At 35.9% G+C, this 15,795-nt stretch overlaps 1 protein-coding gene across 2 annotated transcripts in view; it reads left to right on the top strand.

Moving 5' to 3' along the window:
* Positions 1-15,795, top strand: part of LOC143238170 (uncharacterized) — a 117,835-nt gene that overhangs the window by 85,570 nt on the left and 16,470 nt on the right. Inside the window, exons 8-11 of one of the 2 annotated variants that reach the window (XR_013020439.1) lie at positions 1,175-1,339; positions 2,633-2,853; positions 4,788-4,908; positions 6,473-6,912. Coding sequence is in view for 1 of the 2 variants with exons in the window: in XM_076478163.1 (XP_076334278.1) it covers positions 1,175-1,339; positions 2,633-2,853; positions 4,788-4,908 (507 nt within the window). In the remaining variant the exon portion in view is untranslated. The remainder of the gene's footprint in view (positions 1-1,174; positions 1,340-2,632; positions 2,854-4,787; positions 4,909-6,472; positions 6,913-15,795) is intronic. The other variant, XM_076478163.1, reaches the window with a different exon arrangement.

Consider the following 15,795-nt stretch of genomic DNA (forward strand, 5'->3'; position numbering starts at 1 on the left):
CTCATAAATTTCCGGGAAAGCATGACGGACCCTCTTATGGCTTACATTTTGTCACGAGAGGGCGCGAAAACTGACTTTGTCTCCGGGCGCTGAAAACCCTAGCTACGCCTCTGTGGGGTATTCAGCTGAAATTAAAACAGCTAAAACAGACAGCAGACCTTAGGAAGTGTTTCTTCCTTTCAACATCAGAAATATTCGGATCAGATCGGTTAAAATATGACACCCGTTCACTTATAAGATTAAAAAAAAAGAAATCCGAAGTTATTTCACAAATAAAAGATAAATTTAAATAAAATCTGTTACGTCTCGGGTCTCGATAAATGTTTGTAACAGGTAATCCGTTTCAGATGTCATTGTTGTATCGTATCTGGTGTACTAACTATGGATATTTGTAGTGTTTCAGATGTCATTGTTGTATCGTATCTGGTGTACTAACTATGGATATTTGTAGTGTTTCAGATGTCATTGTTGTATCGTATCTGGTGTACTAACTATGGATATTTGTAGTGTTTCAGATGTCATTGTTGTATCGTATCTGGTGTACTAACTATGGATATTTGTAGTGGTATAAGCTGTATTTGTTTTTAAGTTAAGCAGAGAGCTAAACAATGGGCTGTCTGTGTTCTGTTCACCATGAGTATCGAAACCCGGTGTCTAGCAGATATACCGCTGTGCCACTAGGGGAAGGTATGGGCTGTGTTCTGTAAAGAAGGATAGATTGAGACTTATCCGTGAAACATACGCATGTAAATGCTACCTTTCTCAATAACTTTTAATTAATACACGTATAATTCCAAAGAAGTGTGTCGTGATGGCTTTCTTAGAACACTGACTCCGGCTCTGTAGAACCTTTTTGAAAGGTTTACATGAAGAGTTTAGCGCGCACGCACACACACACACACACACACACACATATTCTTCATCTTCTCTTTTATTGAACAAAAGTTGTAAAAACGATGGATCATTCTACAACAGTTATAGGTCGGTATTTATATTACTAACTCATGCCTTTAACTTGTACACAAGTGCCTTTAACAGAATGTGGTGTGTTATTATATCATATATAGCCGAGAGTTATTTCGGTTTTTATCTTTTTTTATTTATTTAATAATTACATAAAATACATTTCATTAAATTAAGTTTACTGAATAACACGGAGCCATTTACATTATAGTGGGAACTACAAGCCTTTCCTAACCATCAGGGGGCGTCTCAACAGCTGCAGACTACCCAGTATAACAAGCAGTTGGAAGAGAAACAACGTATTATTGAAGACTTGGAGAATAAGTTACAGAAGAAAGAAGAGAACGTGGATAAGTTACAAATGGCCCTCTCCCAGGTTCATGAGAACAAATCATCTTATACATGTTTATTTAGTCATGCTCAGTTTTAACACTTGACAAAATGGAACCTTCGAGTGAATTTTCTATGTTGATTCTTATTGGTTCAGCTGTATAATGTCCTTTTTTATTGGTTAAAAATCGTAGGACCTTCAACTTATATTTATTCGTATGCAATATTTCAACGTCTTTTATTTTAACTTGGTTTATAATTTCGTAGTTACCTTTATTTGATAAATTTAGGGAAACTGATAGTTTATGAACCATTTGGTTGGTTTATTTAAGTTTATTTAATAATATATGCCGACAGGGCATATTTTATATATATATCCAATAAAATGTATTAATTTGCCACCAGGGGAGCTAGAAGCACAAGATGTAAACGATTTTATTATCTTTCTGTTGGATCCTTAAATTCTATGTAATGTTACTTAAACAGATGAACTGGTGTCGTCTATTGAACGAGACATAATGACTTGCCTGTAAGAAAATGAAAATATTTAAGTTAACTTTAAATCGTTTTCGCAAAATAATCCATTCTTTCAGTTATGTTAATGTTGATCATTAGCTTTTAGTAATTACTCTTAGCAGCAATTAATCTTTTTTCTAAACTGTCGAAAGTTTTTGAAACTTTGAACTTCGAAATCAAAGTCTGAAGACCTAAATGGAACCTGGTTTAATAAAACCTAATACTTTATCTGCTGGGTGTCCAGAATGTTCAGAACCACAGGCATCGCTGCAGCACTTCTACGAATTTTATGAGGATTTGGATTAACAGCAGGATTAACTCGACCTTTTGTACTTTGACAGCTGTAATCCGTCACGTATCTGAATTGGTGAGAAGATGCAAGCCACATATGGTTCTAGACTTTACGGAAAACTAACAAAACTGTAGCCCTAATATTTGAAAGTTGTTGCTCAACATTAAATACATTGTAAATCGTAGTTCGGATTACTGTTGTTAGGGTTGATAATAAGATGAAAGAAATAAGTTTTAATTACCCATTATCTTACCCGTAGTTCAAATAGCGTCTTAAAGGTGAACTAACACTAATATATATATCGTATTAAATAGCTGGAGATTGTTGGTTAAGAAATGTATCACGTTAATAATAAAGAAATATAAATTGGTGTATTTTTTGAGCTTCAAAAACTATTTTAAAATGTGTAATAAATAACAAATTAGTTTTCCCTAAACAAATGATCGAAATGATAACTAATTATCAGAAAAGTGTATCAAAAGATGGCGTTTTTTCTCCTTCCTTGTTGTGCATAAACTTCTCTTTATACAGTTAGAGACAGGTCAGGCTGAAGAGTTTGTCCAGCAGGTGGCAGAACTACAGCAGAAAAACTCTGAACTGGAGAAAATAAAAACTGATTCTGAGAAGGAATTAGCCAAGGCGAAGGAGGAGTCCAAGCGATCAGCGTCTGAACTCGAAAGGTTACTTCAAATTATGACCTCCACAGAAGAAGAAAAGTTTGTTCTCAATCAGCGTATCAAAGAACTGCAAGAGTACGCCTTATTTCTGCCGTACGCTGTACGGATTTTACGAATAGCTTAATCGCTTGCTAAATGTTCACAATATTTCGTAACAATACGTTTCTGGTGAGGTATAATTATTAGTTAAACTTTGTTCAGTATATCATCCTTAAAATCTAACGAACTTGTTTGTTGGATTTCGCGCTTCATAAAGGCTATATGCACTATAGCCGTTCCAAATTTAGTAGTGATGGAAATATATGAAGAATAGCTAGTCGACATTACTACCCTGGGTTAGCTCTTGCCAAACTGAATAGTAAGATGCGACAGTCACTTTTATAACACACCCACGGTCCCAAAAGCGTGTGATGCGAAAGTATTTTTGGTGATAAAGAGATGTAAACAATATAAAGGAATTCGACCTACATATATTCTTATGAACGCTTGGGCTTGATTTTATTTTTTGATAGTAATGGGACGCGAAGCTTGTAATCTCATATCGTCAGCCTGGCACGATAAACACTGGGCCAAGCAGCGTGCAGACGTGTTTTACTTATATTTTATGAATCCTAAACAGCAGGTACATATGTTTACTAACAAACTACATGATGTATGACGTGAGGCTGGGCGTGGCTATTGGTTACCATTCCTGAATTATGAATTCGAAGCTTTGCGAGTCGCTGATCCAAATTCGTCACTAAACATCTCGACCTTTCAGCGTTGTAAAGTCACGGTCAATCCCACTATTTGTTGGTGAGAAGTAGTCCAAGAGTTGGCGGTGAATGGTGATGACTAACTGTCCTCCCTCTAGTCTGTCACTTCTAAATTAAGGACGGCTAGTACAAGTAACCCTTAGGCTACAATTTTACCAACGGACAGCGGGATTGCCCGTCCATATAACGCCCCCACGGCTGAAAGGGCGAACATATTTAGTGTGATGGGAACGCGAACCCATGACCATCAGATTACGAGTCGAGTGCCTTAACCACCCGGCCATGCCGGGCCCTATACAAAAGTCCCCCGGTTGGTCAGAGATAAGTTAATGGACTTAACGTTAAAATCCGAGGTTCGTTTTCCCCCGATAGACGCATCAGATATTCTAATGTCGTTTTGAACTAAAGTAAACAATCAAATCTACTCAGAAGCTTTCGTAACGAAATAGTGGGGTTAAACCTAAAAGAAAAAAAAAACAGTTTTGTTCATAATCGCCGACCAATAAATGGTTAATATGCATTTTCACACTTTAGGTACTTTAACACGTTAAGAAAACAGCTCTCTCTTTGAAAATCAATCATTTTATTATTAAGTTAACGTTTATATATATATATACTAAACATTGTTTTACTCTACACTCTGAAACTAGTTTCTTACCGATGTGATTCATTCGATGATTCGTCCCCTCACTTCCATAAAGTTCACACAAAATTAGAGAACCACCATTTGAACACTGCCTGCAACTCTACACGTTATAAAACTTAGACCATCTTCATTGAAAACTTTCATTTTCTTTCTTAATTCAAAAGATGAGTTATTTCCTTACGGATATGGATACATAACTAATGAAATGAGCATTTTTAAGTGAACACAGGTATGTAGAATTTGTTTATGTTACAAGAAGCGTTAAAACATATTTCTATCTTTGTATCCGTTAATTTGTAGGAACGTCATCTATAACTACTCGACATTTTAGTGTGTAGGTTTTGTAACAGGAAACATTTTAGTGTGTAGGTTTTGTAACAGGAAACATTTTGAGTGTGTATGTTTTGTAACAGGAAACATTTGGAGCGTGTATGTTTTGTAACAGGAAACATTTGGAGCGTGTAGGTTTTGTAACAGTAAACATTTTGAGTGTGTAGGTTTTGTAACAGGAAACATTTTGAGTGTGTAGGTTTTGTAACAGGAAACATGGGCTGTCTTATGATGAAACCGGGACTCTAACACTTACGCCTTCTATCTTATATTTTCAGCTCCCTGAAAGCTAAAGAAGCCAAACTGAGCAGCATGAGAAGGAATCAACAGGCTGCTCCACGGTTGGAAGATTCTGGAAGAAGAAACGTTGATCTAAGAAGAGATTCTCATAAGGGCCAGGTAAATACAACCCAGTTATTGTATTATACACTTCTTGTTTAGATCTTTTGTATAGAGTAACTATAGGACATAACTATCAAATGTATAAATTTGTCTCCATGTAACGAATTTATGACGTAAACAATCGTTGTATCAGAAAACCAAATGAAAGTAAAGGACGTAATAAGATTTATCATATTGTTTTATCTTTATATATATATATATATATATATATATTCTATGTTTTTTCGATATGCATAACTAACCAAGTACTTGAAGCTAGTTATGAAACGTAGTTACACACGAGTAAGGCCAATAATAATTATGTATTACACCACCTATAGGACAAGCTGTAGTTAAATAGGACTAGTGGTAGTACGTAATAAATACGTTAGTAGAGAGAGTGATAGTGTGGGATAAAACACTTTAGTAGATCTAGTAATATTATGTAGTAAAACAAGTTAGTAAGGACAGTTGTTATAATGTGTAGTAAAACAAGTTAGTAAGGACACTTGTTATAGTGAGTAGTAAAACAAGTTAGTAAGGACAGTTGTTATAATGTGTAGAAAAACAAGTTAGTAAGGACAGTTGTTATAATGTGTAGTAAAACAAGTTAGTAAGGACAGTTGTTATAGTGTGTAGTAAAACAAGTTAGTAAGGACACTTGTTATAGTGTGTAGTAAAACAAGTTAGTAAGGACAGTTGTTATAATGTGTAGTAAAACAAGTTAGTAAGGACACTTGTTATAGTGAGTAGTAAAACAAGTTAGTAAGGACAGTTGTTATAATGTGTAGTAAAACAAGTTAGTAAGGACACTTGTTATAGTGTGTAGTAAAACAAGTTAGTAAGGACAGTTGTTATAATGTGTAGTAAAACAAGTTAGTAAGGACACTTGTTATAGTGTGTAGTAAAACAAGTTAGTAAGGACAGTTGTTATAATGTGTAGTAAAACAAGTTAGTAAGGACACTTGTTATAGTGTGTAGTAAAACAAGTTAGTAAGGACACTTGTTATAGTGTGTAGTAAAACAAGTTAGTAAGGACAGTTGTTATAATGTGTAGTAAAACAAGTTAGTAGAACAGTTGTTATAGTGTGTAGTAAAACAAGTTAGTAAGGACACTTGTTATAGTGTGTAGTAAAACAAGTTAGTAAGGACACTTGTTATAGTGTGTAGTAAAACAAGTTAGTAAGGACACTTGTTATAGTGTGTAGTAAAACAAGTTAGTAAGGACAGTTGTAAAAGTGTGTAGTAAAACAAGTTAGTGAGGACTGTTGTTATAGTGTGTAGCAAAATAGCAAAACAAGTTAGTAGAACAGTTGTTATAGTATGTAGTAAAACAATGAGGTTAGTTAAGTGGAAATTAAAAATTAAATAAAAACATTATTTTATTGTGTGTTTGCGCATATTGTCTATATACATATATTGTATAGAGGTTTAAAGAAGTAACTATTTTATTGGACAACTACATTAAATGTTATTAAAAACTGTTCATTCTTTATATTAATTGTTTCTCTATTTGATCATATATTTCTTCTTTCTATATCCTACCTTCATTCTACCTTCTGTTATTATTTACTTTCTCTAGCAGTCTGCACCTTCTGGCTTCTTTTCAAGTTTCTTTTGAGATGTATACTGTTGTCCGTGCCTGTGTAGGTTTGTAATTCTTTTATGTTGTTTCCACGTGACAGTTGTTTTCATAAATTGAGGAATGGATGCTTATATAAAATAGAAACCAGTAATGTGCCTTCTGGTTTTGGTTTCTGATATTTGTTTGGTAAACTGACCCATGTTTTCATTGACCTTGTTTCCAAACATGCATTTTTGTGGCACAAAACAAACCTAGTTTCTTCTGTCAAGTTTACCTTCCTTTCACCACGACCTTCCTTTCATTGATCTAATAACACAAACTGACGGAACTTTGTCCGAAATTACCCTGACGTTAACAACGACGAAGCCAGCAGAAAAATAACGGAAGAAAATTCTTCAAGAAGGAAGTGAACGTGTTGTCTATAACGCCCTCTTTAGGTAAGTGTTAGGAGTTCACATTTTGAGTTTCAATTCCATAAATATAATCACAGAAGTTATGTATTTTAATTCATAGATCGACTAAGTAACTACAATCGCTACTTAAATTAGATTGCATCCCGATTCATGTTAGAAATGTTACTTATGAAGTTTACTAGTGTTCACACCTCAGCAATGTTCGGCTATATTTATGAAGAAGGCTATTTGCATTTTATAAGAACGATTTATATGTGTGTGAATGAGTAACAGTGGGCGCAGTACCTATATAAGAAGACTGAAGTTTCAGTGTTTTAATGAAAACAGTAAAACTGACATCGAAAAGTGTCAAGAACACTAAGTGTTTATCATACCAAGCTTACAGCCGAGCAAGAACAACACGGTCATTCTCAAATTGAAGGCTATGGTTACGAAAAAGAACCTTTCGAACCAAAATATACTCAGAATATAGTAAGTATATATATATATTGCCTGGCACGACCATGGTGATTAAGGTGCTTGACTCGTTATCTGAGGCTCGCGGGTTCGAATCCCCATCACACCAAACATGCTCACCCTTTCAGCAGAGGAAGCGTTATAATGTTACGGTCAGTCCAACTGTTCGTTGGTGAAAGAGTAGCCCAACAGTTGGCGGTGAGTGGTGATGACTAGCTGCCTTCTCTATAATCTTACACTGCTATATTAGGGACAGTTAGCGCAGATAGCCATCGTGTAGCTTTGAGCGAAATTCTAAAGCAAAATAATACATATTAATAAAGAACTATTAAAATTTACAAAAACAAAATAAAAAAAGTGCAAGTTTCCAGCCACATCTCGAAATCAACATCAGGTCTTTATTCTAATACCAGAACTTACGGTTGTTGTTACATTTTATCAGTAGCACTTCCTTCACCTACACTTAACATTGTTGTTACATCTCATCAGTACTTAACCAGTACTCAACACTGCCGTTATATCTCATCAGTAGCGCTTCCTTCACCACAACTCAACATTGTTGTTATATTTTATCAGTAGCACTTCCTTCACCTACATTTAACATTGTTTTTACACCATATCAGTTACACTTCCTTCACCACAAGTTAACATTGTTGTTACATCTTATCACATCCTTCACTTGCACTTAACATTGTTGTTACATCTTATCACATCCTTCACTTGCACTTAACATTGTTGTTACATCTCGTCAGTAGCACATCCTTCACCAGTACTCAACATTGTTATTACAACTTATCAGTAGCACTTCCTTCACCACAACTTAACATTGTTGTCATATTTCATTAGTAGCACTTCCTTCACCACAACTTAACATTGTTGTCATAGTTCATTAGTAGCACTTCCTTCACCACAACTTAACATTGTTGCCACATCTTATTAGTAGCACTGCCTTCACCACAACTCAACATTGTTGTTACAACTTACCAGTAGCACTTCCTTCACCACAACTTAACATTGTTGTCATATTTCATTAGTAGCACTTCCTTCACCACAACTTAACATTGTTGTTATATTTCATTAGTAGCACTTCCTTCACCACAACTTAACATTGTTGTCATATTTCATTAGTAGCACTTCCTTCACCACAACTTAACATTGTTGTTATATTTCATTAGTAGCACTTTCTTCACCACAACTTAACATTGTTGTCATATTTCATTAGTAGCACTGCCTTCACCACAACTTAACATTGTTGCTATATTTCATTAGTAGCACTGCCTTCACCACAACTTAACATTGTTGCCATATCTCATTAGTAGCACTGCCTTCACCACAACTTAACATTGTTGAAATATTTTATTAGTAGCACTTCCTTCACCACAACTTAACATTGTTGCCATATCTCATTAGTAGCATTTCCTTCACCACAACTTAACATTGTTGACATATCTCATTAGTAGCACTTCCTTCACCACAACTTATCATTGTTGCCATATTTCATTAGTAGCACTGCCTTCACCACAACTTAACATTGTTGCCATATCTCATTAGTAGCACTGCCTTCACCACAACTTAACATTGTTGCTATATCTCATTAGTAGCACTGCCTTCACCACAACTTAACATTGTTGCCATATTTCATTAGTAGTTCATTAGCACTGCCTTCACCACAACTTAACATTGTTGTTCATATTTCATTAGTAGCACTTCCTTCACCACAACTTAACATTGTTGTCATATTTCATTATTAGTAGCATATTTTCACTTCACCACAACTTAACATTGTTGTCATATTTTATTAGTAGCACTTCCTTCACCACAACTTAACATTGTTGTCATATTTTATTAGTAGCACTTCCTTCACCACAACTTAACATTGTTGCTCATTAGTAGCACTCCTTCATTAGTTGTCATATTTCATTAGTAGCACTTCCTTCACCACAACTTAACATTGTTGCCATATCTCATTAGTAGCACTGCCTTCACCACAACTTAACATTGTTGCCATATTTCATTAGTAGCACTTCCTTCACCACAACTTAACATTGTTGCCATATCTCATTAGTAGCACTGCCTTCACCACAACTTAACATTGTTGTTATATCTCATTAGTAGCACTTCCTTCACCACAACTTAACATTGTTGTCATATTTCATTAGTAGCACTGCCTTCACCACAACTTAACATTGTTGTCATATTTCATTAGTAGCACTTCCTTCACCACAACTTAACATTGTTGTCATATTTCATTAGTAGCACTTCCTTCACCACAACTTAACATTGTTGCCATATCTTATTAGTAGCACTGCCTTCACCACAACTTAACATTGTTGTTAGCATATGTTGTCATATTTCTTAGTAGCACTTCCTTCACCACAACTTAACATTGTTGTCATATTTCATTAGTAGCACTTCCTTCACCACAACTTAACATTGTTGTCATATTTCATTAGTAGCACTTCCTTCACCACAACTTAACATTGTTGCCATATTTCATTAGTAGCACTTCCTTCACCACAACTTAACATTGTTGCCATATCTCATTAGTAGCACTGCCTTCACCACAACTTAACATTGTTGCCATATTTCATTAGTAGCACTGCCTTCACCACAACTTAACATTGTTGCCATATCTCATTAGTAGCACTGCCTTCACCACAACTTAACATTGTTGCTATATCTCATTAGTAGCACTGCCTTCACCACAACTTAACATTGTTGCCATATTTCATTAGTAGCACTGCCTTCACCACAACTTAACATTGTTGCCATATCTCATTAGTAGCACTGCCTTCACCACAACTTAACATTGTTGTCATATTTTATTAGTAGCACTTCCTTCACCACAACTTAACATTGTTGTCATATTTTATTAGTAGCACTTCCTTCACCACAACTTAACATTGTTGCCATATCTCATTAGTAGCACTTCCTTCACCACAACTTAACATTGTTGCCATATTTCATTAGTAGCACTGCCTTCACCACAACTTAACATTGTTGCCATATCTCATTAGTAGCACTGCCTTCACCACAACTTAACATTGTTGCTATATCTCATTAGTAGCACTGCCTTCACCACAACTTAACATTGTTGCCATATTTCATTAGTAGCACTGCCTTCACCACAACTTAACATTGTTGCCATATTTCATTAGTAGCACTGCCTTCACCACAACTTAACATTGTTGCCATATCTCATTAGTAGCACTGCCTTCACCACAACTTAACATTGTTGCTATATCTCATTAGTAGCACTGCCTTCACCACAACTTAACATTGTTGCCATATTTCATTAGTAGCACTGCCTTCACCACAACTTAACATTGTTGTCATATCTCATTAGTAGCACTGCCTTCACCACAACTTAACATTGTTGTCATATTTCATTAGTAGCACTTCCTTCACCACAACTCAACATTGTTGTTACAACTTATCAGTAGCACTTCCTTCACCACAACTTAACATTGTTGTCATATTTCATTAGTAGCACTTCCTTCACCACAACTTAACATTGTTGTCATATTTCATTAGTAGCACTTCCTTCACCACAACTTAACATTGTTGCCATATTTCATTTTCATTAGTAGCACTTCCTTCACCACAACTTAACATTGTTGCCATATCTCATTAGTAGCACTGCCTTCACCACAACTTAACATTGTTGCTTCATTATATCTCATTAGTAGCACTGCCTTCACCACAACTTAACATTGTTGCCATATCTCATTAGTAGCACTGCCTTCACCACAACTTAACATTGTTGCCATATCTCATTAGTAGCACTGCCTTCACCACAACTTAACATTGTTGCCATATCTCATTAGTAGCACTGCCTTCACCACAACTTAACATTGTTGTTATATCTTTATTAGTAGCACTTTCCTTCACCACAACTTAACATTGTTGTCATATTTCATTAGTAGCACTTCCTTCACCACAACTTAACATTGTTGTCATATTTCATTAGTAGCACTTCCTTCACCACAACTTAACATTGTTGCCATATCTTATTAGTAGCACTTCCTTCACCACAACTTAACATTGTTGCCATATTTCATTAGTAGCACTGCCTTCACCACAACTTAACATTGTTGCCATATTTCATTAGTAGCACTGCCTTCACCACAACTTAACATTGTTGCCATATCTCATTAGTAGCACTGCCTTCACCACAACTTAACATTGTTGCTATATCTCATTAGTAGCACTGCCTTCACCACAACTTAACATTGTTGCCATATTTCATTAGTAGCACTGCCTTCACCACAACTTAACATTGTTGCCATATCTCATTAGTAGCACTGCCTTCACCACAACTTAACATTGTTGTCATATTTTATTAGTAGCACTTCCTTCACCACAACTTAACATTGTTGTCATATTTCATTAGTAGCACTTCCTTCACCACAACTTAACATTGTTGCCATATCTCATTAGTAGCACTTCCTTCACCACAACTTAACATTGTTGCCATATTTCATTAGTAGCACTGCCTTCACCACAACTTAACATTGTTGTCATATCTCATTAGTAGCACTGCCTTCACCACAACTTAACATTGTTGCTATATCTCATTAGTAGCACTGCCTTCACCACAACTTAACATTGTTGCCATATTTCATTAGTAGCACTGCCTTCACCACAACTTAACATTGTTGCCATATTTCATTAGTAGCACTGCCTTCACCACAACTTAACATTGTTGCCATATTTCATTAGTAGCACTGCCTTCACCACAACTTAACATTGTTGCCATATCTCATTAGTAGCACTGCCTTCACCACAACTTAACATTGTTGCCATATTTCATTAGTAGCACTGCCTTCACCACAACTTAACATTGTTGCCATATTTCATTAGTAGCACTGCCTTCACCACAACTTAACATTGTTGTCATATTTCATTAGTAGCACTTCCTTCACCACAACTTAACATTGTTGTCATATTTCATTAGTAGCACTGCCTTCACCACAACTTAACATTGTTGCCATATCTCATTAGTAGCACTGCCTTCACCACAACTTAACATTGTTGCCATATCTCATTAGTAGCACTGCCTTCACCACAACTTAACATTGTTGCCATATTTCATTAGTAGCACTTCCTTCACCACAACTTAACATTGTTGCCATATCTCATTAGTAGCACTGCCTTCACCACAACTTAACATTAGTAGCACTGCCTTCACCACAACTTAACATTGTTGTTATATCTCATTAGTAGCACTGCCTTCACCACAACTTAACATTGTTGCCATATCTCATTAGTAGCACTGCCTTCACCACAACTTAACATTGTTGCCATATTTCATTAGTAGCACTGCCTTCACCACAACTTAACATTGTTGCCATATCTCATTAGTAGCACTGCCTTCACCACAACTTAACATTGTTGTCATATTTTATTAGTAGCACTTCCTTCACCACAACTTAACATTGTTGTCATATTTTATTAGTAGCACTTCCTTCACCACAACTTAACATTGTTGCCATATTTCATTAGTAGCACTGCCTTCACCACAACTTAACATTGTTGCCATATCTCATTAGTAGCACTGCCTTCACCACAACTTAACATTGTTGCCATATTTCATTAGTAGCACTTCCTTCACCACAACTTAACATTGTTGCCATATCTCATTAGTAGCACTGCCTTCACCACAACTTAACATTGTTGCCATATCTCATTAGTAGCACTGCCTTCACCACAACTTAACATTGTTGCCATATATCTCATTAGTAGCACTGCCTTCACCACAACTTAACATTGTTGCCATATTCATTAGTAGCACTGCCTTCACCACAACTTAACATTGTTGTCATATTTCATTAGTAGCACTTCCTTCACCACAACTTAACATTGTTGTCATATTTCATTAGTAGCACTTCCTTCACCACAACTTAACATTGTTGTCATATCTCATTAGTAGCACTGCCTTCACCACAACTTAACATTGTTGTTATATCTTATTAGTAGCACTTCCTTCACCACAACTTAACATTGTTGTCATATTTCATTAGTAGCACTTCCTTCACCACAACTTAACATTGTTGTCATATTTCATTAGTAGCACTTCCTTCACCACAACTTAACATTGTTGTCATATTTCATTAGTAGCACTTCCTTCACCACAACTTAACATTGTTGCCAACATTGTTGCCTTCACCACAACTTAACATTGTTGTCATATCTCATTAGTAGCACTGCCTTCACCACAACTTAACATTGTTGTATATTAGTAGCACTTCCTTCACCACAACTTAACAGTAGCACTTCCTTCACCACAACTTAACATTGTTGTCATATTTCATTAGTAGCACTTCCTTCACCACAACTTAACATTGTTGTCATATTTCATTAGTAGCACTTCCTTCACCACAACTTAACATTGTTGCCATATTTCATTAGTAGCACTTCCTTCACCACAACTTAACATTGTTGCCATATTTCATTAGTAGCACTGCCTTCACCACAACTTAACATTGTTGCCATATTTCATTAGTAGCACTGCCTTCACCACAACTTAACATTGTTGCTATATCTCATTAGTAGCACTGCCTTCACCACAACTTAACATTGTTGCCATATTTCATTAGTAGCACTGCCTTCACCACAACTTAACATTGTTGCCATATCTCATTAGTAGCACTGCCTTCACCACAACTTAACATTGTTGTCATATTTTATTAGTAGCACTTCCTTCACCACAACTTAACATTGTTGTCATATTTCATTAGTAGCACTTCCTTCACCACAACTTAACATTGTTGCCATATCTCATTAGTAGCACTTCCTTCACCACAACTTAACATTGTTGCCATATTTCATTAGTAGCACTGCCTTCACCACAACTTAACATTGTTGCCATATCTCATTAGTAGCACTGCCTTCACCACAACTTAACATTGTTGCTATATCTCATTAGTAGCACTGCCTTCACCACAACTTAACATTGTTGCCATATTTCATTAGTAGCACTGCCTTCACCACAACTTAACATTGTTGCCATATCTCATTAGTAGCACTGCCTTCACCACAACTTAACATTGTTGTCATATTTTATTAGTAGCACTTCCTTCACCACAACTTAACATTGTTGTCATATTTTATTAGTAGCACTTCCTTCACCACAACTTAACATTGTTGCCATATCTCATTAGTAGCACTTCCTTCACCACAACTTAACATTGTTGCCATATTTCATTAGTAGCACTGCCTTCACCACAACTTAACATTGTTTCCATATCTCATTAGTAGCACTGCCTTCACCACAACTTAACATTGTTGCTATATCTCATTAGTAGCACTGCCTTCACCACAACTTAACATTGTTGCCATATTTCATTAGTAGCACTGCCTTCACCACAACTTAACATTGTTGCCATATTTCATTAGTAGCACTGCCTTCACCACAACTTAACATTGTTGCCATATCTCATTAGTAGCACTGCCTTCACCACAACTTAACATTGTTGTCATATTTTATTAGTAGCACTTCCTTCACCACAACTTAACATTGTTGTCATATTTCATTAGTAGCACTTCCTTCACCACAACTTAACATTGTTGCCATATCTCATTAGTAGCACTGCCTTCACCACAACTTAACATTGTTGCCATATCTCATTAGTAGCACTGCCTTCACCACAACTTAACATTGTTGCCATATTTCATTAGTAGCACTTCCTTCACCACAACTTAACATTGTTGCCATATCTCATTAATAGCACTGCCTTCACCATAACTCAACCGTGTCGTTATATCTCATTAGTAGCACTGCCTTCACCACAACTTAACATTGTTGCTATATCTCATTAGTAGCACTGCCTTCACCACAACTTAACATTGTTGCCATATCTCATTAGTAGCACTGCCTTCACCACAACTTAACATTGTTGTCATATTTCATTAGTAGCACTTCCTTCACCACAACTTAACATTGTTGTCATATTTCATTAGTAGCACTTCCTTCACCACAACTTAACATTGTTGCCATATCTCATTAGTAGCACTGCCTTCACCACAACTTAACATTGTTGTTATAACTTATCAGTAGCACTTCCTTCACCACAACTTAACATTGTTGTCATATTTCATTAGTAGCACTTCCTTCACCACAACTTAACATTGTTGTCATATTTCATTAGTAGCACTTCCTTCACCACAACTTAACATTGTTGTCATATTTCATTAGTAGCACTGCCTTCACCACAACTTAACATTGTTGCCATATCTCATTAGTAGCACTGCCTTCACCACAACTTAACATTGTTGCCATATCTCATTAGTAGCACTGCCTTCACCACAACTTAACATTGTTGCTATATCTCATTAGTAGCACTGCCTTCACCACAACTTAACATTGTTGCCATATTTCATTAGTAGCACTGCCTTCACCACAACTTAACATTGTTGCCATATCTCATTAGTAGCACTGCCTTCACCACA

The sequence above is a fragment of the Tachypleus tridentatus genome, chromosome 13 (genome assembly GCF_004210375.1).
Source record: "Tachypleus tridentatus isolate NWPU-2018 chromosome 13, ASM421037v1, whole genome shotgun sequence".
Classification (NCBI taxonomy): Eukaryota; Metazoa; Arthropoda; class Merostomata; order Xiphosura; family Limulidae; genus Tachypleus; species Tachypleus tridentatus.